This window comes from Schistocerca americana, chromosome 11, assembly GCF_021461395.2.
Source record: "Schistocerca americana isolate TAMUIC-IGC-003095 chromosome 11, iqSchAmer2.1, whole genome shotgun sequence".
NCBI lineage: Eukaryota > Metazoa > Arthropoda > Insecta > Orthoptera > Acrididae > Schistocerca > Schistocerca americana.
The window spans coordinates 25,614,231-25,639,942 of NC_060129.1; the positions used below are offsets into that span (position 1 = coordinate 25,614,231).

General features: G+C 42.3%; 1 protein-coding gene across 1 annotated transcript in view; it reads left to right on the forward strand.

Annotated features, from left to right (window-relative positions):
• Positions 1–21,556, forward strand: part of LOC124553872 (NADH dehydrogenase [ubiquinone] 1 alpha subcomplex subunit 10, mitochondrial) — a 73,655-nt gene extending 52,099 nt beyond the window's left edge. The window contains exons 6-7 of the mRNA XM_047127873.1: positions 14,851–15,133; positions 21,142–21,556. Of these exons, the coding sequence (XP_046983829.1) occupies positions 14,851–15,133; positions 21,142–21,222 (364 nt within the window). The 3' untranslated portion in view covers positions 21,223–21,556. The remainder of the gene's footprint in view (positions 1–14,850; positions 15,134–21,141) is intronic.
• Positions 21,557–25,712: the final 4,156 nt, after the last annotated feature.

Consider the following 25,712-nt stretch of genomic DNA (forward strand, 5'->3'; position numbering starts at 1 on the left):
ACTGCATCTGTGAGAGAACCCGTGCAAACTGCAGGCAATCCCTATCGCGCACTTTGCTAACAGAAGCAATCTCTTCTTCTTCTTCTTCTTCTTCTTGTGTTACGGCCTCTGTAGGAACACGGTTAGCCCCTTCGTGGACTGCATTTTTCTCTTCTTCTCCCAGAACCTCTTCATTCTTTCTCTTCTCCTCTCCCACTCTTCTTCAGAGATCTTCAGTTTCCGTTTTTCCTGGCGGCTCCACTGGTTACATTCTAATCTTTTCCTGTATTCTTCTCGGTCATTGATCTCCGGCATATTTGTCAGTGTATAGTTGTTCCTCCAATTTTCCTTTCCTTCGACCTTGATCCCCAATTCCAACCAGTCCTTCCGAAGTTCAACAATCCACTTGGTTCCTGTCTTTCTCCTTGTCCTCCCTGTTGTTTGCCACACTCTCTTCGTCATTCTGTCCATACGTGTCCTAACTACATGCCCAGCAAACCTTGCCCTTTTGAGTCTGATTTCCCCGGATATTGTTCTCATGTACCAGTACAATTCTTCCCTAGGTCTTCGCATCCACCTCTCTCCACCTCTCTCCACCTCTTTTGGGACCTAGCATTTTTCTCAGTATTTTCCTCTCTTCTTTCTCTAGTTGCTCTGCCCCATTTCTTCCTAGTGTCATCGTCTCAGCAGCATATAATACTGCATTCCTCACTGTTGCCTTGTAGTGGTTTATCTTTGCCTCTGTGGATATATTCTTTTTATTGTATACCTCTCTCGTCATGCAGAAGGCTGACTTCATCTTCTTTATCCTCTCTGTTATTCCCTCCTTGCTCCTGTTCCTTCCTGTTATAAATTCTCCCAGGTATTTAAATTTGTCCACTATTTGCACAGTGCCTTCCGGTGTTTCCCAGTTTGCAGTGGTGTTTAATGTCTTTGTCTTGTTATAGGCGATCCTGAGTCCCACCTTTCTGGCTACCTTACTTAAGTTGTCGAGTTGTGTCTTGGCGTCTTCTTCTGTCTCACTTACTATTGCTATGTCATCTGCAAAGGCTAGGCAGTCCACTTGAGCCCTGTTGTCCTTTTTGTCCCCCACACGGGTCTTTGGTATTCCCATTTCCTCGTTTATTGCTCTCCACTGCCTGATCACTTCATCCAGTGCTATATTGAACAACAATGGTGACAATCCGTCTCCCTGTTTAACACCAGTCTTGATCTCAAATTCTTCTGACAGTGCTCCTCTGAATCTCACCCTTGCTGTTGTGTCTGTCAGAATTTCTTTTATGAGTTCTTGTGTAGTTCCATCAAGTCCTCTGTTCTTCAGGATCCTAACAAGAGTCTGTCTGTCGATGGAGTCATATGCCTTTGTGAAGTCCACGAAGGTTATTACTGTCTTTTTGTTTTTTAAGGCCCTATGTTCTATCAGTTGCTTCAGGATAAATATCTATTCTACACAACCTCTTCCCTTGCTGAATCCTGCTCGGTAGTCGCCAACCGTACTTTCTACCTGTTCTTCTACGCTCTTGAGCAATAGTTTTGACAGTAGCTTGTATCCGATCTCTAGTAGTGATATTCCTCTGTAGTTGTTTGCATCTCTCTTGTCCCCCTTCTTGTTTATTGGCACTACAATTGCATTCTTCCATCCTTCTGGCAACTTCTTTGTTCTCCAGATCTGGTAAATTATGTTGGTCATGTTGTCTATTGCTTTGTTGCCTCCCCACTTTATCATCTCGGCTGCTATACCATCTTCTCCAGTTGCCTTATTATTCTTCAGATTGCTTATGGCATGTGCAACTTCATCCCTGGTTGGAGGGCGTGGCTCTCTCTCTTCTGTGTCAGTCCCCAGTTCCAGCTCTTCTTCAGGTGGTTCACAGTTCAGCAGGTCGTGAAAGTGCTCTGCGAAAATCCAACAGTTCTCCTTCGCATTGACAGCCAGCTCCCCTTTCTTATCTCTTATAAACAGTTCTCTAACCTTGTATCCAATCAGACTCTTTCCCGAAAAAGTGTCTGCTGTTCTTTTTCCTGAAGTTGGTCTCAATCTCGTCCAGTTCCTGCTTCATCTTCTGTCTTCTGGTCCATCTTATTGTTCGGGCTGCTTCCTTTCTTGCTCCTAAGAAAACTTCCCATTTTTCCGTGTCCTCCTTGCTGCTCCAGTCTCTCCAGGCTTTCCTGCAAGTCTCTACTGCTTCCTCACATTCATTGTTCCCCCACCAGTGCTTCCGTTTCTTTTCTTCCTTTCCCCATAGTTCAGCCTGTTTAGCCATATTTTGCTTCATGTCGTCCCATTCATTGAATGATTCAATTCCTTCCTCATGTCTGGATCGATTGTGTCTTAATTTGTCTCTGTCTACCTTTATGTTTTCTGTTCTTCTGTTCATCTGTGGCAGTTTGTCCCTGTTTGGAATCCAAAGGCACTTAATTTCTGTAAGATAGTGATCCGATTCTATTCTTGTGTTCTTCCTGACCTTTGTGTTCATGATCTCTTTAGCATTTGTCCAGCTGATTGCTATGTGGTCAATATGGAATTCCCCAAGGTGGGCGCATGGGTTAGCCCATGTCTTTTTCTTACACGGTTTGGCCCTGAAGTGTGTTATCATCAATCTCATTTTGTGTTCTCAACACAGTTCAATTAGCCTTTCTCCATTTTTGTTTGTCCACTGGTGTGCAGGGTACTCACCCACTACTCCTGTATGTTGCTTCTCTCTTCCAATCTGTGCATTATAATCTCCTACTAGTATCTTTACATGTCAATGTGGTATGTTTTTCAGTGTATCATCTAGCTCTTCCCAGAAACTATCAGCAACTTTCTTGTCTTTCCTGTTCTTGCCATTTGTAGGTGCATGTCCATTTATTATTGTATACTTTTTGTTCCCTGCTTGAAAAGTCAGTGTTGATATCCTTTCTGACCTGCTCTTCATTTCAGTTGTGCCATTCTCGTATCTCTTGTCTACTATGAACCCTGTACCAAAGCATCTAGGTGCACATATTTCCTTTCCCACTTTAGCTCCTGGTTTCCCCTTCAGTATTAGAAGCCTTCTGACTCCACTGTGTCTTCGTCAGTGTATCTTGTTTCTTGCATTGCTAATATTCCAGTGCTTCTCTCTTTCACCTCATCTATTACCTGTTTAAGTTTACCAGTCTTAATCATTGTCTATACATGTATGGTTCCAATTCTGAAAGTCTTTTTAGTTTTAATCTTCTTCGAGGTTCTTGGGAGCTCCGACTCTTCCCTTATGCACTTTTTGGCAGGTCCCCCAGAATCCGAATGCCTGCTTGCGTCGACCTCGGTCGACGGGGGATTGTCCCCCTGGGGTAATCTCGATTCCGTAATGCGATCCATTCCACGAGCTAAAAAATTTTTTGATGGGATGGCTCGTGTCCGTCCAGTTATAGGACTGAAGTTGTTAGCCCCAGAAGATGTGTTCAGGCCACCCGTGACATGAGGAGTACAGCCGCTACCTGATATGTTTCAGTGGCTCTTCCACTCTCTCTGCCGTTGGGAAGCGACGTTCCTCTTCCGCCTTCGAGACCATTGGCCGGGCTTCGCCTGTAACCCTAGGTAGGGGCCCTAACTGGGTGCTACCGTCGGGAGCCAGATGGATCCAGGTTTTTTTATGAGGTTGTTACTCCGCCCCGTCCTCCTTCCCCATGACTTGCGAGATGGGGCGCGGGGCTTGGGACCTTATAATCTCTCTGTATTCACTTTCCACTCACGTGCCTTACGATGTCAGCTCTGAATGCACCATCTCCGTGTGCGCAGAGACTCGTCTTGCGGATCCCACCACTGCCCATTAAACTGAAAACTCGTCACTGGAGACTGCTACTAAGTACGATTGGATACGATATGTGTAGAAAGAAATGCACACTTTGCATGTTCATGCATTTTAAGAAGTGACGGATAAATTTGTTTTAAGAAAGAAATGAGAATGAAGTCCCCGTCCCAAAATGGACATACAAAAGAAACAGCCTGATACTAAAGTAGGCATACCAAATAAACAGACAGTAGAAAAGTGGAAAGTGTTATAAACTGATGAGTGCAGTATCCTGGGAAATTCCATTACTTGTGTGTAGTTTGTCTGAGAAATAAAAAAGAACTGTTTGGCGTGATCATCAGGTATGTTGCAATATTAATCAACAAATGCGAGAACATACCAGTTTAAAACAGTTTTTTAATACAGACAGCAATGCAAATGATGATTATAAAATCATTCTTTGCATCCAACTCAAATCACATTCCTCTGAAGGGGAAAAAAGGAAGAAGAAAATGCCCCTGGTTTAGGTTATAAATGTCAATTTAATTAATGTGCATCTTCGTGTTCTCACAACGCAATGACTGCTTCCGTAAACTGTGGACATTTAGCCACATAAATTCCACTTCTTCTTCTTCTTCTTCTTCTTCTTCTTCTTCCTGTTTGGATCTTTCAGCTGTGTGTTCTTATACCATTTTCATGACTGAATGACACACTGCCGAAACATCAGAAGTGGAATTTATGCGGCTGACCTATTTAAACCTCGAGAGGGCGCTGTATATAAAGTGAGCCAACCAAAAACAAAATGATTTTGTGTGGTTCCATTGTTGTTTCACAGCTGCAAACACGCACCTATTCCTTCATTATTGCTTCAGTTAACATAGCGAAAAATTGTGTTGGCATACTTCCAAGTGAGCAGCAGTAATATAAAATACAAAGTGAGCTAGGCAAGAAAGAATTTATGATCCGTGCAAAAAATGACCCCGATTATGAACTGCAACATAATCCCACATTGAGGCAGTTGCTTAGGAGATAATTAGTGATCGAATTATCAGCTGACTGAGATCTGATACAACTGCACTGCTTAATGCTTAGTGAGTCATTACTGTCTCTGTAACACCTATCCTTGGCAACAGTGTGTTATAGTGCAACATTATTTAATTATTGTTTGATAAAACAGTAGTTTAGCTCACATTATGTAAATTTATTTTCTCATTGTTTGAATAAACTAAGACTAAACTGTGATTTTGGCCATACATGACTTATCTTGGTAACATAAGGAAAGCTATTCTATACATGTGTACAAGTGTGCCACGCACCCACTCGTGTTATGAAAAATGGCGCATCCGCTCAATGGTTAATGTGTTAATGAAGTTGTAAATTATTCCCACATTAAGAAATAATTAGGATTCTATATATTACAAGTATAATCTCACTTCTGGTTCTAACTTCTAACCTAGATACAAGTAAAACCGTGACCACTAAAGGTTCTTTATTTTTCTTTTACATTCAGGATGTTGTGTTGCGGTAGCTGATTCGTTAAGGGGGCATGAAATCTTGGTGGACCATAAGAATTCAATTTGAGAGTCATTAGAGCCACCAAATTTTGTCAAAGCCTCAGCTGAATCCTGTAAAAACACTGAGGAAAGTGTAGTAGCTGCTTTCTACATCATCTATGCAACCGAGAAGGAAAATATTGCTACAAGAAAGTTTTCTGTATTAATTGAACTGTATGTAACTCTGACCAAATTAATGTTCAATGGCAATGCAAATTATGAAAGTTCTAATATTATTCTCAATTTGAAGGATGTAGTGTGTAAAATAATTGCTGATGATATTTGATAGAAAATAAAGTTGGCAAGGTGGTATTCAGCTATGAGAGATGAGTCTACTGACATCACTCAAACAGAAACTATATATATGTGAAAATAGTGCAAAAAGGGAAATATGCATGCACTACTTAACACTGTGTCCACCAACAAAATGTTCTGTGATATCGTAGTAGTTTTGGATAGGCGTGGCACTGATACGAGCAAATGCTCCTCAATTGCTACTGATGGTGGATCCGTTATGACACGAGTTCGATTTACGATGGCTAATCTTTAACGACTAGCCCAATGTATTACATGTGCATTACGTGGCCCATTGGTTAGCTCTAGTAGTTGGTCAAGCAGTTGAATACTGTTCAAATCTTGAAAAGTTTTAAGATGTTTTAAAGGGAATTTATAACTTCTTTGGACACTCGCCAACAAATTCCTAATCATTAGAAGATATACAAGAAATACTTAATGAGCCAAGGAAAAAACTTTAAACTTCTGTCATTCGTTGGCTGTCATTGGGAGAGACAGTAAATTCACAATATATAAATTTCAATTCTTTGGTATCTGTGCTGGGAAAAGATAAAAGATCAGTAGCTGCTGGCTTACTAAAAGGTGTCAAGTATGTAAAATTTTTGTCTGTGACCTCACTAATGAACAGAAGAAAAACCTCGCCATCGTGCAACTATTGTTCAACATTTCCCCTGATTCTCTGCCTAGAGCGAAGTGTTCGCTCTATATCCTTGCTAAACACAATATTTACCACGATTCCAGTAAACAAAGCTATCTTATGAATAGCGGATATTTTTCCTATCGATATTGTGACATTATTCTAACACTGCCTCACTACAACCTACTTTCAATACAATACTGACTTTTATGAACAGATTGATAGGGCAGTCCTCTCAGTCCTGCTGTGGCTAACTTGTTTATGGAGACTTTTGAACAACAGGCATTGCAGACTGCCAGTAAGAGACCAGCCAGATGGTATCGCTATGTCAACAACAAGTTCGTGATACGGACACACAGAGCAGAGGAGTTGGATGCCTTCCTGACACATCTAAATAGCATTAATCCGAAAATCCAATTTACTGTGTGGACGAGGAGTATTGGGCAATTTAATTTGCTGAAGGTGCCTGTGATTAAATGACAGGACGGAAAATTGGGCCATAAAGTGTGTAGAAAGGCCACGCATACTGATCATTAACTGCATTAAGATTCAAACCACCACCCTAGACAAAAAAGAGGTGTAATAAACACCTTGGTGGACAGAGCATACAGAATTTGTGAACCTGTTTATTTAAAAGATGAGATTGAACATCTACGGTCAACTTTCGTGAAAAATTGCTATTCTAGCAAGGATATAGATCGAGCACTTCACTCTAGCCAGAGAATCAGGAGCAATGACGAACGAGTCACCCAGCAGCAAGGTTTTTCTTCCGCTCATTAGTAAGGTTGCACAGATCACATTGGGAAAGTGTTAAGCAAGTATGGGGTGGAAACTATTTTCAGACCCACCAGGAAAATAAAATAATATTTAAGATCGGCAAAAGATGCATGACACCCTTTGGCTACACTGGGAGTATATAAAATTCCTTGTAGTTGTGGACAGGTTTATATCGGTACCACAAAGAGAAGTGTTAACACCCGTCTTGTTGAACATAAGAGGAAATGCTGCCTGGGTCACATGGATAAATCAGCCGTAGCAGAACACATTTACCAGGAAGGTAATCATGAAATGAAATTCAGCGAGATGAACGTCATATCTAAAACCTCGTACTATTATGCACGCATATATAGGGAGGCTATTGAGATTTATAAACACTGTAACAATTTTAACAGGAAAGAGGAAGGTGTTAAACTGGATATAATTTGGATGTCAGCGTTGCACGGGAAGCATGGCAATCAATTACTTTCAATCGAGAATGTTGGCATTACCAGAGACGGTCTCATAGCTGAGACCACATGATGGTCAGTGGCATGCTCTGTACTGCCTATATAATCAGCACTTCATCAAGTTCTCATTGTAGTTCGCCGCTTTACCTCATAGGATGTCTCCTGCAGTCAGAGACGAAACGTCAGGAGAGAGTTTTATACATTGACCACGGCCTATCAGCCCAGAAGTTTTAAGTGAAGGCAATACCAACTGTGAAAGCCTACATTGATAGAAGTGTTATTAAGTTCACGATTTTCAAATTCTTGGATAGCATGCTTGTAAATTTAAATGAGACACTAGGGGATTTAGATGAGACAAGAGTAAAATTTTTAGGAAATCTGGTCGGAGTGGGTGGCATCAGGGCAGATGACACACAATGAAGCGTAGTTCATGATGTCTTGCTGGTGGTGAAACACCAGCAGTCTCTAAGTAATCATAAGCTCAATTCAGCGCACAGAAGTACGACCCCAAATCATTCCCCTCCCAGGCCACACCATGGGAGGAACGTCAGGCTAAGGATGGAGGCGGATCTAATTTGCCCCAGTACCTTGTATGTTTGAGAGCTGATGGGGAATCTTTCATGACGATGAAGCCTCAGTTTTTTGTTGAGCATTTAGAGGACAAGTTCGGGGAGGTGGAGGGCTTGTCCAAAATGGGATCTGGGTCAGTCTTGCTCAAATTACGATAGTTAGCATAGCCTTTAGCTACGTCATTTGCTACGACCTAGCAAGGCGCCATTATCATTTGCTATTTATCTTGTGATGCATGTACCGTCAGACCGATGTTCACCAATTATGGATTAAAGTTAAGTATTCCAACAGCTACGTAATTTATTTGCTAGACTCAAATCCTTTAACTGTTCCAGACCTCACGCCAGCCTGCGTGAGTTTAAACGCGTGCCTTTCGGCTACCCGTCACTGTGGATTGGCTGTCTTGCCAGTCCACAACACTCTGCCCAGTCACGGGAGTTACTCACTACTCACTTGTGACAAGCTGGGGGATGTTTCTGTAACAATCACGCCCCACAAGAGCTTAAATATGGTCCAGCGTATCATATTTCACAGAGACTTTCTTTTGTAGTCTGATGATGAGCTGCGCGCCAGTTTAGAGTGGCGAGGTGTACATTTCCTCCAGCGTGCCCACCGGGGTCCAAAGGATAATCAGGTTGCCACCAGTGCCTTCATCTTGGCCTGTGAGGGTGATACATTGCCCGAGAATGTCAGGGTGATGGTCTACCAGTGTGATGTAAACTCCTATATCCCTCCCACGATGTGGTGCTTTAAGTGCTGGAAGTTCGGCCATATGTCTTCCCGCTGTACTTCCAGCGTCACATGCCGAGATTGCAGACACCCATCATATCCCAATACTCCATGTTCCCCACCTCCCATCTGTGTCAACTGTAGAGAACACCATTCACCTTACTCGCCTGACTGCAGGATTCTCCAGAAAGAAAGGAAAATCGTGGAGTACCAAGATCCTGGACAGACTGACCTACACTGAGACTAAGAGAAAATTGAACGCCTGTATTCTGTGCGTATGACATCGTCTTACGTCGCCGTTACAACAGTTCTGGCACCATCTGCTCTGCCAACCCACGGTGGGGGGCATTTCCCTCCCTGTTGCTTCTGCAACACCTACTTTGGGAGCAACACAACACCCCCCCTTTCCCCCCTCCCAACCAAAGGGGACGTCCGTCCCCACTTCTAAGCCGGAGAAGCGTAAGTCTTCTTCGGTTTCTCGTGCTAGGAAGGTTGTCCCTTGGGTCACTCCCATCCCAGGTTTCTTCTAGTGGGAAAGGCGATACCCGCCAGTGGCTGAAGAGCCCAAAAGTATCATGTCGTAAGGCTTCACGCTCATCCTTAGTCCAGGAGACTGAGCCAGTGAAGTCCTCCCAGCCAGGGAAACCCAAGGAGCAGCGAGAGAAATCCAAAAAGAAAACCCCTAAGACCAAGGATACTGTGGTGGCACCCACACCACCGCTACCTACAAGCTCTGCGGCTGAGGATGGGGTGGAGATTTCGGCATCTGCTGAGGACCTAGATCTCTCCAGACCCTCAGACACGATGGATATAGACTGCTCAGGCAATAAATTGGTGGCACAGGTGACTCTGAGGCGTAAACTGCCTCATTGAATGTTCCATGCCTTCCCAGTCTCACGATGTCATCCTCCAGTGGAATTGCGGTGGTTTTTTCCACCGTCTGATTGAGCTATGGCAACTGTTAAGCTTTACACCTGCTATCTGCATTGCCCTCCTGGAAACCGGGTTCCCAGCAATGCGGACCCAAGCCCTCCGTGGCTATAAGGGATATTAAGGGAACCGTAGCGACTATAATCGAGTGTCACCTGGAGTTTGCGTTTATGTCCTAAACTCACCCTGTAGTGAACATGTGCCCTTTCAAACCCCTCTTGAAGCTGTGGCTGTCAGAATAAGGATGGTGCAGGAAATAAGTGTCTGTAATGTATGTCTTCCTCCAGATGGTGCAGTACCCCCGAATGTATTAGCTGCACTGATTGATCAACGTCCTAAACCTTTCCTACTTCTGGGAGATTTTAATGCCCATAACCCCTTGTGGGGTGGTACTGTGCTTACTGGCTGAGGCAGAGATGTCGAAACTTCACTGTCGCAATTTGACCTCTGCCTCTTAAATACTGGGGCCGCCACACATTTCAGTGTGGCTCATGGTAGTTACTCAGCCATTGATTTATCAATTTGCAGCCCAGGACTTCTCCCATCTATCCACTGGAGAGCACGTGATGAGCGTTGTGGTAGTGACCAATTCCCCATCTTCCTGTCACTGCCCCAGCGTCAGACACGGATGCTTGCCCAGATGGGCTTTGAACAAAGTGGACTATGGAACTTTCACCTCTGCTGTCACCGCTGAATCTCCCCCACACGGTAACATCGATTTGATGGTTGAGCAGGTGACTAGCACAATTGTTTCTGCGGCAGAAAATGCGATCCCTACTTCTTAAGGGTGCCTGAGGCATAAGGCGGTTCCTTGGTGCTCGCCGGAAGTTGCTGAAGCAATTAAGGTGCGTCGGTGAGCTCCACAGCGGCATAAGCGGCACCTTTCCCTGGAGCACCTCATAGCCTTTAAACAGCTCCATGCCTGTGTTCACTACCTTATCAAACAACGGAAGGAGGAGTGTTTGGAGAGATACGTGGCGGGAGAGCACCATCATTCCGGTGCTCAAACCTGGTAAAAACCCGCTTGATGTGGATAGCTATCTGCCCATCAGCCTCACCAACATTCTTTGTAAGCTGCTGGAACGTATGGTATGTCGGCAGTTGGGTTTGGTCCTGGAGTCACGTGGCTTGCTGGCTCCATGTCGGGGCGGCTTCCGCCAGGGTCGCTCTACTACTCATAATCTTGCGTCCATCCAGTCTGCAATCTGTACAGCTTTTTTCAGTGGCAACACCTTGTAGCTGTCTCTTTTGACTTGCGTAAAGCATAAAACACGACCTGGCGACATCATATCTTTGCCACATTGTATGAGTGGCCCGCTCCCGATTTTTGTCCAAAACTTCCTGTCACTACGTACTTTCTGTGTCCAAATTGGTGCCTCCTATAGTTCCATCCATATCAAGGAGAATAGAGTCCTGCAGGGCTCTGTATTGAGTGTGTCTCTCTTTTTAGTGGCCATTAACAGTCTAGCAGCAGCTGTCGGGTCCTCCGTCTCACCTTCTCTGTTTGCAGATGACTTCTGCATTTGGTACTGCTGAATGGCGCCTCCAGGGAGCCATCCACAATGCGCAGTCACGGGCTCTAGCCCACGGCTTCCAGTTTTCAGCCATAAGGTCGTGTGTCGTGCACTTCCGTCGACATCGTACTGTTGATGCGGAACCCGCACTTTACCTCAATGACGATCTACTCACTGTAGTGGCGACACATCAATTCCTAGGACTGGTTTTCAACGCTCGAATGACTTGGCTCCCTCATCTTTGTCAACTTAAGCAGAAGTGCTGGCAGCACCTCAATGCCCTCCATTTCCTGAGCAACACCAATAATTGGGGTGCAGAACACTTTGCGCTGCTGCAGCTCTACAGAGCCCTTGTCCAATCCCGAATTGACTACGGGAGTGTGGTTTATGGTTCGGCAGCGCCTTCAGCATTGCATTTACTTGACTCTGTGCACCACTGTGGAGTTCGATTAGCAACAGAAGCTTTTAGGACGAGTCTCGTGACCAGCATGCTGGTGGAGGCTGGTGTCCCTCCACTGCAGATCAGACGTGCGCAACTGCTCGCCAGTTGTGCACCACACATTCATAGTTCCCCTGAGCATCCGAATTACCGTCTCCTTTTCCCACTTGCAGCAGTCCATGTCCCGCATCGGCGGCCCAGATCGGGACTAACGTTTGCAGTTCGCATTTGGTCCCTTCTCTCCGAACTGGAGTCCTTTCCTTTACCACCTCTTCTTGTGGTCCGTTCACGTACACTTCCACGGCGTATGCCTCGGGCGCAGCTTCATCTGTACCTTTTGCATGGCCCTAAGGACTCCATTAATCCCACCACTCTCCGCTGTCACTTCCTCTCTATTCTTGATGTGTTCCGGGGCTCTGAAGTGGTTTACACCAACGGCTCAATGGCTATGGTCGTGTAGGCTTCACGTATATTCATGGAGGACATATTGAGCAGCATTCCTTGCCAGTTGGCTGCAGTGTTTTCTCTGCGGAGCTGGCGGCCATATCTCGTGCTCTTGAGTACATCTGCTCATGTCCTGGCAAGTCATTTCTCCTGTGTACTGACTCGTTGAGCAGCCTACGAGCCATCGCCAGTGCTACCCTTGCCACCCTCTGGTAGCATCCATTCACGAGTCTGTCTGTAGCCTGGAACAGTCCCGCCATTCCTTAGTGTTTGTGTGGACCCCATGACATGTCGGAATCCCAGGCAACAAAGTTGCCGACAGGCTGGCCAAACAGGCTACGCGGAAACTGCTTCTGGAGATGATAGGCATCTCCGAAGCTGACTTGCGTTCTGTCTTACACCACAGGGTTTTCCGGCTTTGGGAGACAGAATGGCATAACAGCACACACAAACTTTGTGTCATTAAGGAGACCATGAATGTGTGAAAGTCTTCCATGTAGGCCTCTCGCAGGGAATCAGTTGTCCTCTGCCGGCTCCGCATTGGCCATATGTGGCTAACACACGGTTACCTACTTCATCGCGAGGACCCACCTCAGTGTCGCTGTGGCTCTCAAGTGACAGTCATCCACCTCTTGCTGTACTGCCCACTTTTAGCCACTCTGCGGCAGACTTTTAACTTTCCCAGCACCCTGCTTTTGGTGTTGGGCAACAATGCCTCCACAGCAGCTTTAGTTTTACGTTTTATCCGTGAGAGTGGGTTTTATACTTCTGCGTAGTTTTAGTGCATGTCCTTTGTCCCTCTGTGTCCTCCACCCTAGTGCTTTTAGGGTGTAGGTTTTAATGTATTGCAGAGTGGCTGGCTTTCCCTTTTTATTGCTGTGGTTGGCCGGCCACTGTAATCTGCTTTCATGTTTTACTCCCTCTGTTTCTAGTGTCTCTCTGTTGTTTTCTTGTTCTCTTTTGTTCCTTTTACTGTTCGTTGCCTTCCCTTCATTCTTGTGGCTTTTCCTTTCTTTCCATCTTGTGTTATATGCTTCGTCCGTTTTATTCTCACACTTGTGGCATTTTTTTATTAGGAACACGGGACTGATGACCTCGTAGTTTGGTCCCTTCTCACGCCTCTAAACCAACCAACCAATAAATGATTTAGTTGCATGAACAATATAAAATCAGAAGTCGTCTTTCTGTGGGAAAAGAGCTAGCAAACTTCTGGTGATTAAGACTGAAGGGCTATCTCACAATGACTTTGATTTTGAAAAGGCAGCCGTTGTGTGGAGCATGCATAAAAACTAATGTATTCAAATGTGATGTGATATAATGAAATGCAAAATTCAAAAATCAGCATTGACAGTTTATATAGTGTAGATGTGATATGAAATGAAATGTGTGGATCTATGTGTGTAAAAGTTATATATATATAAAAAAAAAATCATTTAGCAGTTTACTGTTAGCTTCAATTTAGTATATACATTTTTCACTTTTAAAAACTCATTAATAGTATAATTTATTAAAAAAAAATACTAGCAGAGTTTTGCACAAAATTTTCCTATTGTGGACAAATGTAAATTTTGAATCATACTTTTTTGCAACATTATTTCATTTTCTGGCTTAAACCCACCAGAACCATAACTGATTTTTCCAACATGCTTACCCAGTATGATTCGTCCAAGCAAAATATGTTCTGATTGCCAGATTTTCTTATTTTAAGAATATGTAAAAACTGTGTCCATGAAGCAATGATATCACTAGCAAATTCGCCCATCTTAGATGTACTGAGCACAACACATTTTGGAACATCTTTTTCAAAACAGTCTAAAAATTTGACCAGGCTTCTGACAACTGTGATTTCCTGGCAATCTAAACACTGGACTTCCACATTTCTGGCCATATAAATTGGTTTCATTGGCAGTCCATTGTACAGTCCTCTAGTTGATGCCACCCACTTGTGCAATATGTTCTGCCAACTTCTGTGATGGGTCCACCATTTCTGCTTCATATTTAGAGAAATGATGTACCCAGGAAATTCCCTCGACGGTTTACCATATATGGTATTTGGTGTAACAAAAACCTCTACGAAGGGCAGAAAAGTACAAGAATACCAGTTGGATGGTCTAACAAAAAACTCTACGAAGGGCAGAAAAGTACAAGAATACCAGTTGTTTACAGAAAATGTGAAAAGAAATACTGTTGAGAATGTAATTCGTAAAGAATGATTTTCTCTTATTCATCCTTTTGAGCACTTTATACACTGACACATATAAATCAACACATAACCAGGTATGAAGTACTATATCTTGTTCAGTTGTTCTCTTTGCTAGTCACACGATTACTCTTGTTGGCAGGTTCCCGCGTGTCGTCTTTGTTTTGTTGTGATGACGAATTTGAGTTGGGCAGTTTAATGAACTGTGTGTACGTGACAGTAACAAGCATTTATTGCCTTTATCGTAAACAATCATAATTTTTGCCATGTGGTTTGTAATTTGTAATTATTGGACAAAATTCATAATTATTACAATTGATTTGTAATAGTTGACATCTCTTTATTTAACAACTTAGACAGCGCACCATGCCTTTTCAAATTCTGGCCACAGCGCTTCCTACCGGGACATTTTTATGTGCGGCATCTCGTGTGCTTAATACGATATTTTGCCAGGCGATCCGAAGATACGAAGGCAAAACTCGTCATTCGAGGATAAATATAATAAAAAAATCCAATTTTGCAACCGAGGCTGTTACTTCTTTCATATTGCAGATTATTTCTCACTTGTTGCGCTCTGCTCCCGCAGCAACCACGCGCAGCTCCTGGTCTACGACTGGTCGGAGGGCGGTGACGTGGAGGTGGTGGTGGAGGACATAGAGCGCGTGGACATGGACCAGTCGGACAAGCACGACCCCAAGTTCCACGACTGGAAGGAGCTGGCCGCCGAATGGGAGTGGACAGAGGCACGCACCCTCTACACCAACCAGAAGGACGACCTCATGTGTTTCTTCAACGTGCCGCGTTTCGACTGCCCCGAACTCAACGTCGACCCCTATGACGCCAAGAAGTATGAGGAGCTCTGGGATAATGTGAGTAATCCTCCCAGCTGCTGCTATTTGTAGTGGTGAATCAAAGTGGAGGTACAGCTGACAAAATTTCCAGGGAAAGGTTCAAAGATTCGTGTAGGTGACATTTGCCCTGTGGCAGCAGTCTGTATCACTTCAGTAGTTAATGACACTCAGCAGTATAATGATGGCCGAGATTGTAGATACAGTAGAGTGTCGATTATCCGAAGTAATTGGGGGACATGGGTGTCGGAAAACTGGTTTGTTCGAATAATTGAACTGTACATATTTATTTAGCAAAAAGAAGTACGGTACAGTAAATTTGCTATGCTCATCTTTTGTTTTTTTATGTCCGTAATTGTCGACTTCCCCACCTTGTACTCATTGAATAAAGTGGTTGCAGATTCACCTTCTTCTAACCTTTTAACAATCTCGTACTTGTTCCTCATAGAAAGGACAACACGTTTATGTTTAAGCATTTTGTATCGTCAAGTTCACTTCTTCACGCAGCAACGCACAAGTGGTCGTAACAGAGAACAGAAGGTGACTGTTTGCACCATGAGAAGCTCTTTTTTGGGGCGCGCAATCCATCAAACTGCGCGGAGCGGCACGCCTCAACTCTAAGCTGGCGCAGCTGTTGCTGTGAACAGCTTTGATACTGCCGCTACTTCTACTGCCAGTCCAGTGCCAAGCTGACAGAAGTGTGCTGTTTGGGAGTGAGGGGGATCATGGACGGTAGGGTGGGAGAGTAACAGGTGCGAGCAAGTACACAGTTCAGTTAAGCGGTCGTTTGGTTGACTGATGTTCAGATAATCGACACTCTACTGTACTTCTTAGGGAGAGTATGTTGTTGTTGGTTCCCCCCCCCCCCCCCCCCCCCCCCCCCCCAGTCCAAAAAAGTCTGGGTTGATGCAGCTCTCCAGGCTAGTCTATCTTATGCAAGCCTCTTCATTTGTGTACAGGTACTGCCCCTACCTCCATTTGAACCTGCTTACTGTATTCAAGCTTTGGTTCTCTCAAATAGGCTGCTTCTTGATGCCTGAGGATGTGAATATCAACTGATCCCATCTTCTAGTCAACATCTACATCTACATGGATACTCTGCAAATCACATTTAAGTGCCTGGCAGAGGGTTCATCGAATCACATTCACAATTCTCTATTATTCCAATCTCGTATAGAGTGCAGAAAGAATGAACAGGAAATAATGAACACCTATATCTTTCTGTAAGAGCTCTGATTTCCCTTATTTTATTGTAGTGATCATTCCTCCCTATGTAGGTCGGTGTCAACTTCTATCATAAATTGTTTCCTCTAGTTTGGTTCATTACCTCCTCATTACTTACTCGAGGTAAAACAAAAAACCTTCTCACCAATGTACAAACACATAGAACACACACATGAGCACACATGAACAAGAAACATCCACAACAACAAACAAGTGGTTCGCTCTCACCTACGACAACAAAGCAGCCCACAGAATATGCAATATACTCAAAAAAACAAGGGCTAAAAATAGCCTACAGGACAGACAACTCAACACAGAGAAAATTGAGGATGACCAACACATCTGGTATTTACCAACTAACATGTCAGGACCACAAATCAGTTTATATAGGACAGGCAAGTAGAAACTTTAATACCAGAAACACAGAACACTGAAGAGCATTAGAAAGTAACAGCTGTCATTACATTTGCTGAACACCTTATGGACAATAAACAACGCAACAGACATCCATACTGACTTGAAAATTCTCAAATGCAGCAACAGCCCCCACAAAAACTAATAATTGAGGAAAACTATCAAATACAAAAAGCTATAGTTGAAGGAAAACAAGTAATAAATGAATCCACAGCTCTCTGTGATGAAGCTCTGTTCTCTGCCCTCAAAGAATTATTAGACAATACCAACCTATAGAGCACCCCCTCCCCCCCCACCCCCCCCCCCCCCCCCACACACACACACACACACAAACAAACAATTTTGTGTGTTTCTTCGAAAATCTGTAATTATGATTTTAAAAACTAATATTTATATGTATACAAACAGTAAAGAACATTCTTTATGTTTAACAGCCATGAAATAAAAGCCCACTGATGATGCTGTGACTGCAGTGAAACATGTTTGGGATAAGAAACAAAACTGTATTTTGCTAAGGGCGGACCCCATCCAAAAACATTGTCGTGCAAGTGCAGAGAATCAGAAGCCGGCACATGGAGGTGATGCGTAACTGCAAAGTTGTGTGTTTAAGTGAAACTGGCTGTGCTGTTCAGAAGGCATTCTACGAGTTAGAATTTATCAACTGTCATTCTGTCATAACAGTGCAGAAAACAATTCATTAGTGACAGGATCGAGTACCTCCGATTGGCTCGGGCACCTGTGCCGAGATGTGGTCGACCAGAATCTGGACGACGAATATGCCTGCCCTCACATTCGCATCGGAGCTGACACTGGGAAACTGACGTGAATGTCTCACGAATCTGGATACAGCACGAATGTACCAGCCGGCCAAATTGACATTGAACTGTCAGGTGCAGATAATGTTGTCTCAGACAAGTACGTACCATCTCCGTGTCCTTCGCAGTAACCACTCAACATCTGGCACTGTTCGTGGTCCTTTCATACTCTACCAGGTCTGGTAACAACGCTGAACAAAAATAACACTAAGTTACGTTGATATCTGACCATGTCTTAAGACATTTTCAATTTTGCAAAGAAAAAAGTCTCGAGAACTCCATCAGGTGAATAAGCGAGCCTGTGGAACAACAGGAATGCCTTTTCAGGTCAAAAATTCTGTGTTGGAAATGGCCGTGTGACATGACGTGTTGTCATGGTGCAGCATCCAGTTGTCTGGAATGGTACGGTCTCACTCAATTCACTCCTTCCCTCAGTCTTTTGAGGACATCCTTCTAAAACACTTAGTTGACAGTTTTGTTCTGGAGAAGCACATTGTTTATTCTCAGTATCCCTACAATCAAAAAAGCAAATCAGCATTATATTGATCTGTTATTTGCTCATTTGATGCTTTTTGGTCGAGGAGATGTCTCTGTCTGCCACTTCTCACTCTGTCTCAGGACCATACTCAAAAAATCCAGGATTCATCACTTGAAAGTTCATGGTCATTGGCAGTCCTCAAGAAGCATGCGTAGTTGAGATATCTTTCAGTGCCATTTTGGCACACGTCTTTTGCATCTGAAAAACCTCAGTCAAAATTTTATGTATGGTGAAAGTTTGTAACAGGTCTCCCATTGTCCTTATCATAAAACACCAGTCCGATCTCAAGAGATATTTTGTCAGTTTTTTAAGCTGAAGGTCTCCCATGCGAGGTTAATCTTTGACATATTCTTGGTCTTTCAAAAATGATTTGTGCTCTCAATAAGGAATGTTACCCGTAGACCTGTTTCAACTTTTTGAAGGTCACACTCGTAGATTTCCCGAGTTTAACACAAAACTTTGTAACAGTGCTCTAAATACTACTGTTCCACTTTTGTAACACCCAACGAAAACACAGCTTCACTGATGGTGCTGTCAAAAATCACCCGGTGCCTGTACACAGCTGAAACTCTGACCGAGCATTGGGACAGATGAACACACTGGTGGCACGAATTGTGATGCAGTGCTACAAGAATACAGAAAAACCTCAACTGGCAGCCTCTTGAAGCTGGGAAAGCTTACTTAGTAAGTTTCAAGAAGTTTCAAGAAGTTTCAAGAACTAGTATTAAGTGTGTAATCTAGGAATATACTGCAACCCCCTAGTTAATTTGTGCTTTGCGCCCATATGGAAATCAACAGCAAGTGAAAAACATTTCACCAATGGAATTTAAAGTTTCATACAGGTGGGTTAGGTGACTTATGCTTCATTTTAATCCATCCATTTGTTATAGAACTACACCTGTGGAAAAACTGCCCCAAACTTAGAACAAACATCTTGATATCTTTTCAACATTATAAGATCCAACTTCGACACAAAATTTATTTACATTTCCAAATAGGAAATATAGATCAAATGCCCATCTATTTTGATATGCTGAACAGCATTACAGTAAATAATGTAGGGGTACATAGTGTGCAAATACGTGCATGTGATGCTGAAAAGAAGCAGTGCACGGTGATGTTGATCGTTACAGCTTATGGACAAAAATTGCTACTGTACATAGTTTTTAATTGGAAAACTCCCCTCAAGGGAGAATGTTTCCCAACTGGCATTAGTGTAAGAGCTCATGACATTACACTGCAATAACTTGTAATGGTATTAATTTCAATCCATGTTGTGTGTACGTGTCATTTTGAAATTGATGATTTGTGATCCACCTGGAAAAGTCTCTATTGGCTGCTCCACAATTTTCTGAGCCAAAATTTAGGAAAAAGAAATGCAGCATACATTTGTGGAATAATCTACGGAAAAACTGAACGAGTTGTAGAAGCAATACTGGGGGAAGACCACTTTGGTTTCTTGAAAAATGCTTACCTTAGAAGAAATGTTGAAGAGAGACAAACTCACTTTCTACTACTAATAGATTTAGAAAAGATATTTGCCAGTGATGACTGGAAAACACTTTTTGATTTTCTGAAGCTACCAGGGGTAAAACACAGGGAGCAAGAGGTAATGAACAACTTGTACAGAAACCAGAGTGCAGTTATGAGAGCTCAGAGACAAAAAGGAAGCTACAGTTTAGAAGGGAGCGAGCTGGAGTTGTCGTGTCTTCTCAATGTTACACGATTTGTACACTGAGCACGAAGTAAATGAAAATATAGAGCCAAAGTTCAGGGAGAAGACATAAAATCTTTGAGGTTTGTCGGTGACACTGTAATTCCGTCAGATAGAAAAGGGCTAAGATGAAGAACTGAACGAAATGAATAGTGTCTTGAAAAGAGATCATGAGACAAACATCAACAAGAGTTACACTAGAATAATGCAGTGTGTTCAAATTAATTAGGCAATGCTGATGGAATTATATTACGAAATGAGACACTAAAAGTATTAGATGAGTTTTGCTATTTGTGCAGCAAAATAACTGTGTTGATGAAATAAAAGAAGGTATCAAATGTAGGCCAGTAATGCCAAGCAAACCGTTTCTGTAGAAGAGAAATTTGTTAGCATTGAATATAAATTTGTTTTAGGAAGACTCTTTTGAAGGCATTTACGTAGAGTGTAGCCTTGTACAGAAGTGAAAAGTGGACGATAAGCGGTTCGGACAAGCAGACAACAGAAGTTTTTGTAGTGTAGTGCTACAGTGGAGTATTGAAGATTAGATGTGTGTCCTTTCTAATTTTGTGGTTTAGTTTATCTATTGTGTATGTGTTGTATCCATTCTCTACAGCTATTTGTCTAATCAGAATCTGTAATTCATTGTCATAGTTGTTTTCAGTGAGTGGCGTTTTGTTCAGTCTGTGTAGCATATATTGGAAGCCGGCTAGTTTGTGCGCAATCGGATGATAAGAATGACTGTGAATGACTGTGCTGGTGGTGGTCACTCTCCTGAATATGGAGAATTGGTGTTTGTTGTTGTTGTCTGTGTATTATAAGATCAAGGAAATTTAACATTTTGTCATTTTCTGTTTCTATGGTGAATTTTATTTTTGGGTGGACTCTGATTATATCACTGTGGAGTTGTTGGATGCGACTGGGTGTTTCATCTACAAGGCATATGATGTCATCTACATAATGATACCAGTATATTGTCCGGTGTTGTTTGGGTCTTATTATTGTTTCAAATATTTTATTTTCATTGTGATTGAGAAAAAATGTTTGGTAGGAGTCTACTGACTGGTGATGCTAAAGGTGGACCCCATCCAAAAACATATATTTTGTTAAAGCAAACACAGACAAAAAAGTGTTTCAACCCCAAGATGATTATAGTTATAACTGTTTGTAATCACTATATTCATATTGAAGTGGTCTGTGTTGTGCACTACCAATCACTTTCTATCTATACTATGAATTTTGTAAGTCATATTAACCTTGGAAAAATTAATGCCACATGTTTCAGTTTTACTGATGCACTTCATTACATCAACACTTTTGTTTTCAGGCACCAGGCATGAAATACCGCAAGGGCTTCAATCAGGACATGGGTGACAGCGGCATCCTGGTGAAGACGAAGGCAGTTTAAAGTAACGGCAGCAACGTCTGTAGTGTGTCTGTCAGTGTGTCCGCATTGTGCACTCTGTATTTGCATCTGTACAGCGAGTTGTGCATAAGACGAATAGACTCTGTTGATAAATTATTTTGCTTCATCTGTGCCTGTTGGACTCTGTTATTTGATTTTGTTGTGATGATGTGGCTATTCTGGAGGTGTGATGTGTTCCACTGACCTTCTTGTGATGTAGTTCTCACAGATACTGTACATGGCATTGTAGATGGTACTTTATATATATTTGTTGTTTTGTCACCTTGCAGGCAACATAAAGAAAAATAAATGTGGAGGTTGAAGAAGTTCACAGAAAGCACCATGTCCAGAACTTATTTATTTTGCAGTGCCCAATTAATTTCACAATTGTAAAGCCATTTACAAGTATGGGCCATCAACTATAATTGTGCTCCAGTGATATTACCTTAGTGAAAAAAGGTAGTTGTACAAAATTAAAAAAGAAAATTTAAAATATGAATGTGTCTCAAGTAACCTCTTTATCCCTTGTATGTTTATGTGCCACCAAAAAAACTTCAGCAGGCACAGTTTTTTGGTGCTTATCCCTCTCCAATCCACCATATCATGTAAGTGTCTAGATAAAGATTTAATTCAGTGTAATTTGGATGGGGGAAGAGGTGTTGTGGAGTTTCTTCCTAGCTTAGATTTAGCATACTTAATAGTTCTCCCTCTCTCTATTTTTTCCTCAAATTGCACGTTAAAAGACCACTTTTGTGAGATTTAATGAGGAAAAACCTGATTACAGATTTTTCTCATCATCATAATGTAGGATTTATTCCAGTTGTCTTTGATAATAGTTCTACATTCTGCCCAATGAAGCTAACTGACGTGTATACTCCTTTTCTTCCAGGCTCCAGATTGCAGTCTGTTAGCGCCTTGCACATCTGGTAGGACTTGAGCATAGGACACAGTGCTTCACTTCCAAATGCCCGGAATCACTTTCTCATTTCTTCTTCTCCACCTCTGCCACTGTTCTTTGTCTGATATACAGTGAAACCTCTTTATAATGTTCCTCAATATAATGTTTTCCTTTATATTATGTTCTTTTTCTCGGTCCCGACTAAAAGCCCATATAAACAATGTTAAATTTTCCTCTTTACTGCATTTCCTCTATATTAAAATTTCCTCCATGTAATGCTCATAGTTTTGGAACCATGGTCAATTATTTACCTCTTTATAAGGTTTAAGTGACTGGATGTAGACGCATCGTTCTGTGGATTCACAGTCAGCAATGGCTTGGAAAGCCTGCGTTCAGTGTGTTTCATATTTCAGTGGCAGACCCCGTTCATGTGACGTGACTCACATTCTGCTTGCGATCTTTTTGGTGCCATTTCAGTCGATGCTTTATATTTGTAGCGTGTTGTGTGAGCTGAGCAGCAAACAGTTCATGTTTCTAATGAGACTGTGTCTTCAATATAACTTTATTTTTTAAAAAAAAGCTTTCATCAGTGGACATGATTGAAAAGCGGAAGAACATTTCTCTGGAAGAGAAGGTTTCTGTTATTAAAAAAGTGGAGGCATCTCCTGGTGTGAGGCGCATGGAGCTAGCGAAGCACTTTGAACTAGCCGCCTCAACACTCAACACTATTATGAAAAACAGATCGTCGTTAATGGAAGGGTTTGAGAATTGTGGAAATTCGAAATGTATGCATTTGAAACCATTGACTTACGACAAAATGGAGGCAGTTTTATTAACTTGGTTTCAGCAAGCATATGCTACAAACATTCGTATAAACGGAACTATTTTGAAGGAGAAGGCGTTTCAAATATCACTGTAGTTAGGAATGGAAAATTTTAAGGGGTCCAATGGATGGACGACAGCGTCATGGTGTTGTATGCAAAGCCGAATGTGGAGAAAGTAAAAGTGTGGATGAACCAACTGTAGCTCAGTTGATGCAAACTCTACCTAATCTGATACATGGCTACAAACTGCATGACATTTATAACGCTGATGAAACCAGCATGTTTTTCAATTTAATGCCGGATAACACATTTACTTTTCGTGGGGAAAATTGCCACGGCGGTAAGAAGAGCAAGGAACGTCTTACCGTTTTGTTGTGTACAAACGCCGATGGTAGTGAAAAACTGAAACCTTTGGTTATCGGGAAGCCAAAAAAATCCGAACTGCTTCAAAAACATTTCCATGTTTCCGTGGAAATATACAAACAATGCCAAGGCATGGATGACGAGTGATGTATTTTTACATTTTCTCAGAGAATTTGACACCAAAATGGGCACATCCACATTTCTGAGGAATGTGAAAGTAATTTTCCTGCCACCCAACTATCATCTATGGCACCGTTTGTCAAAGGTGTTTAGTGGTATCCCGATCTTCAGTAATGCCCTATAATTATTATTTGGAAGCCTTCCTCTTTATAGTGTTTCTCTATACAGTGTTCAGAATTTATGGTCCCTTGAAAAACGTTATATAGAGGTTTCACTGTACCAGGGTGTTATGCCTACGAGATGGTAGATTTTGTCAACTGGAGTCGGTTGCAGCCAGCCAGTTACGGATCTCTGCTAGACTGGCACTGCACACTCTTCCTCGGAGAAACGTAGATGACCTGTACCGTTCGGCATTTACTGCTCTTCGATCCAGAGCTGAGTCATTTGCACGGATAATACTGGGAAGAATTTTGCAGTAACTAGCCCTCAAAAAATAGCATTTTAGAGCAATTTTCAATTGCAGTGTTCTGTGTAACACCTTAATGTCTGTGCCTACTGTCTCGGAACGAGTAATGGGCTCCTCGAAACAAGTATCCTTCCACTCTGGCCAGACTAGCAGCAACTGGATTAGGGAGTTACTGTCCTGTGTATAGGCTACTGTTAACACCACAACACAAATGGCTGCATTTGAAGTTGCGCAGTGACCAAGTAGAAGAGACTGTTGGCAAATGGCATCACACTGTGTTCAGCAATAAATTGTGGTTTGGCGCTACCCCGGACGATAGTTGGTGAGAACAGAGGCGACCTGCAGTGATGAGCAGCACCTGAAAATTTTTGAACTTGTAGCACTGCAAAAGGTTGACAGGACAGTTCGAGTTAACAGTATCAAAAAATTTAGAGAAATCACAGAGTTCGACAGCCAAATATGAGACAATTAATAAAAAAGTAGGAAAATAGCCGTGTGTGGAAATTTTCTTAGAATCGAAGAAAACGTTTACAAATGGTGACAGACTCAGAGAAGAAGCAGAGAAAGATCGTGAAAGTTTAGGTGTGGAAGGAGATGTAAAACTTTTGGAGTTAGAGGTTATGAAACTAGCTAGCTGCAGTAGTCTGTCTGCAATAATACCACTCCCAGAATTAATACTATTGTTTTTTTTCCCCTGCTTTCTTTTGCATACAATACAATGAAGTATCTAAATTCTTATCCAAACTGTAATTTTCAGAATTTTACCGCATAATTATCTTCTGGAGTAGTCACATAATGTAAATAAAGTACGAGCCTCTACGAAGGTGTTCAAATCTTTGCTCACACGGAGACTCGAACCCTGGACTCTTAGGTTAAAAATCTTGATGTTATACTGACTGATCTATCTGCACTCACACTCGAGGATTATGGTACAGCTGCACGGTGTGCAAGTGATGTTTGTTCAGAAGAAGCAAACAGTAAGAACGCTGTGTAAAGTACTTATCTAACATAAAGAAAGAATTGGAAATCTGTACCAATTCAAAAGAAAACTGGAAAGATATCTTGTGGGGCACTCTTTCTACAGATAGCTAGGGGCTTGGCTAAGGATGCAACCTTCACGGGAGCAAACTTTCAAAGTTGTCATGTCGTTTGTCATCCAAGAAAGTAAGCTGTGGGGCGTAAAATTTGAATCTTGCCAGGGACACTCATGACTGTAGCCGTGACGCTGTCTGCAAACTGAGTATCTAGAGTCCACGATTGGAAAGGTAATTATTTTGGCAATGCACCCTTGCTTAACCTAATAGACATCAAGGACCGAGTTAAATCTTCAGTGAGACTGTTTCTGAATGAATGTGTCAATTCTCCAATTATCTTTTGCAGAGAAATAAAAGTGTGTAAGAATTTTATGGAGTGCCTCCAGATACATGTTAGTATTCTGACCTGCTGCTGCTCTGTAGCAGTAAACCTACATTTCTGGTCTGCGCGCATATTTATTTCTGAAATAGTTGCCAAGCTCTTGAGACAGTTGGTACTATGTGCACTATGTTAGAAAACATTGTAATATCAGAGAAGATCTGTCCTTTTTTTCTTTTTTTTAAGTCCAAAGATTTTATAGCTTTGTGCTTGCTACTGTTAACCATTGTATCTTTAACATTCCTTCATCTCCGTCTGTATGCCTGACTGACATGCCGAGTTCACAGTAATCTGTTATTACACTGGACCACTACTGCACTTCGAGCACCATAAACTGTAATAAATGGGACGATTGCCTGATGTGAAAACCTACAAACAAACAGAAATACAAATATAGCACTCAATACTT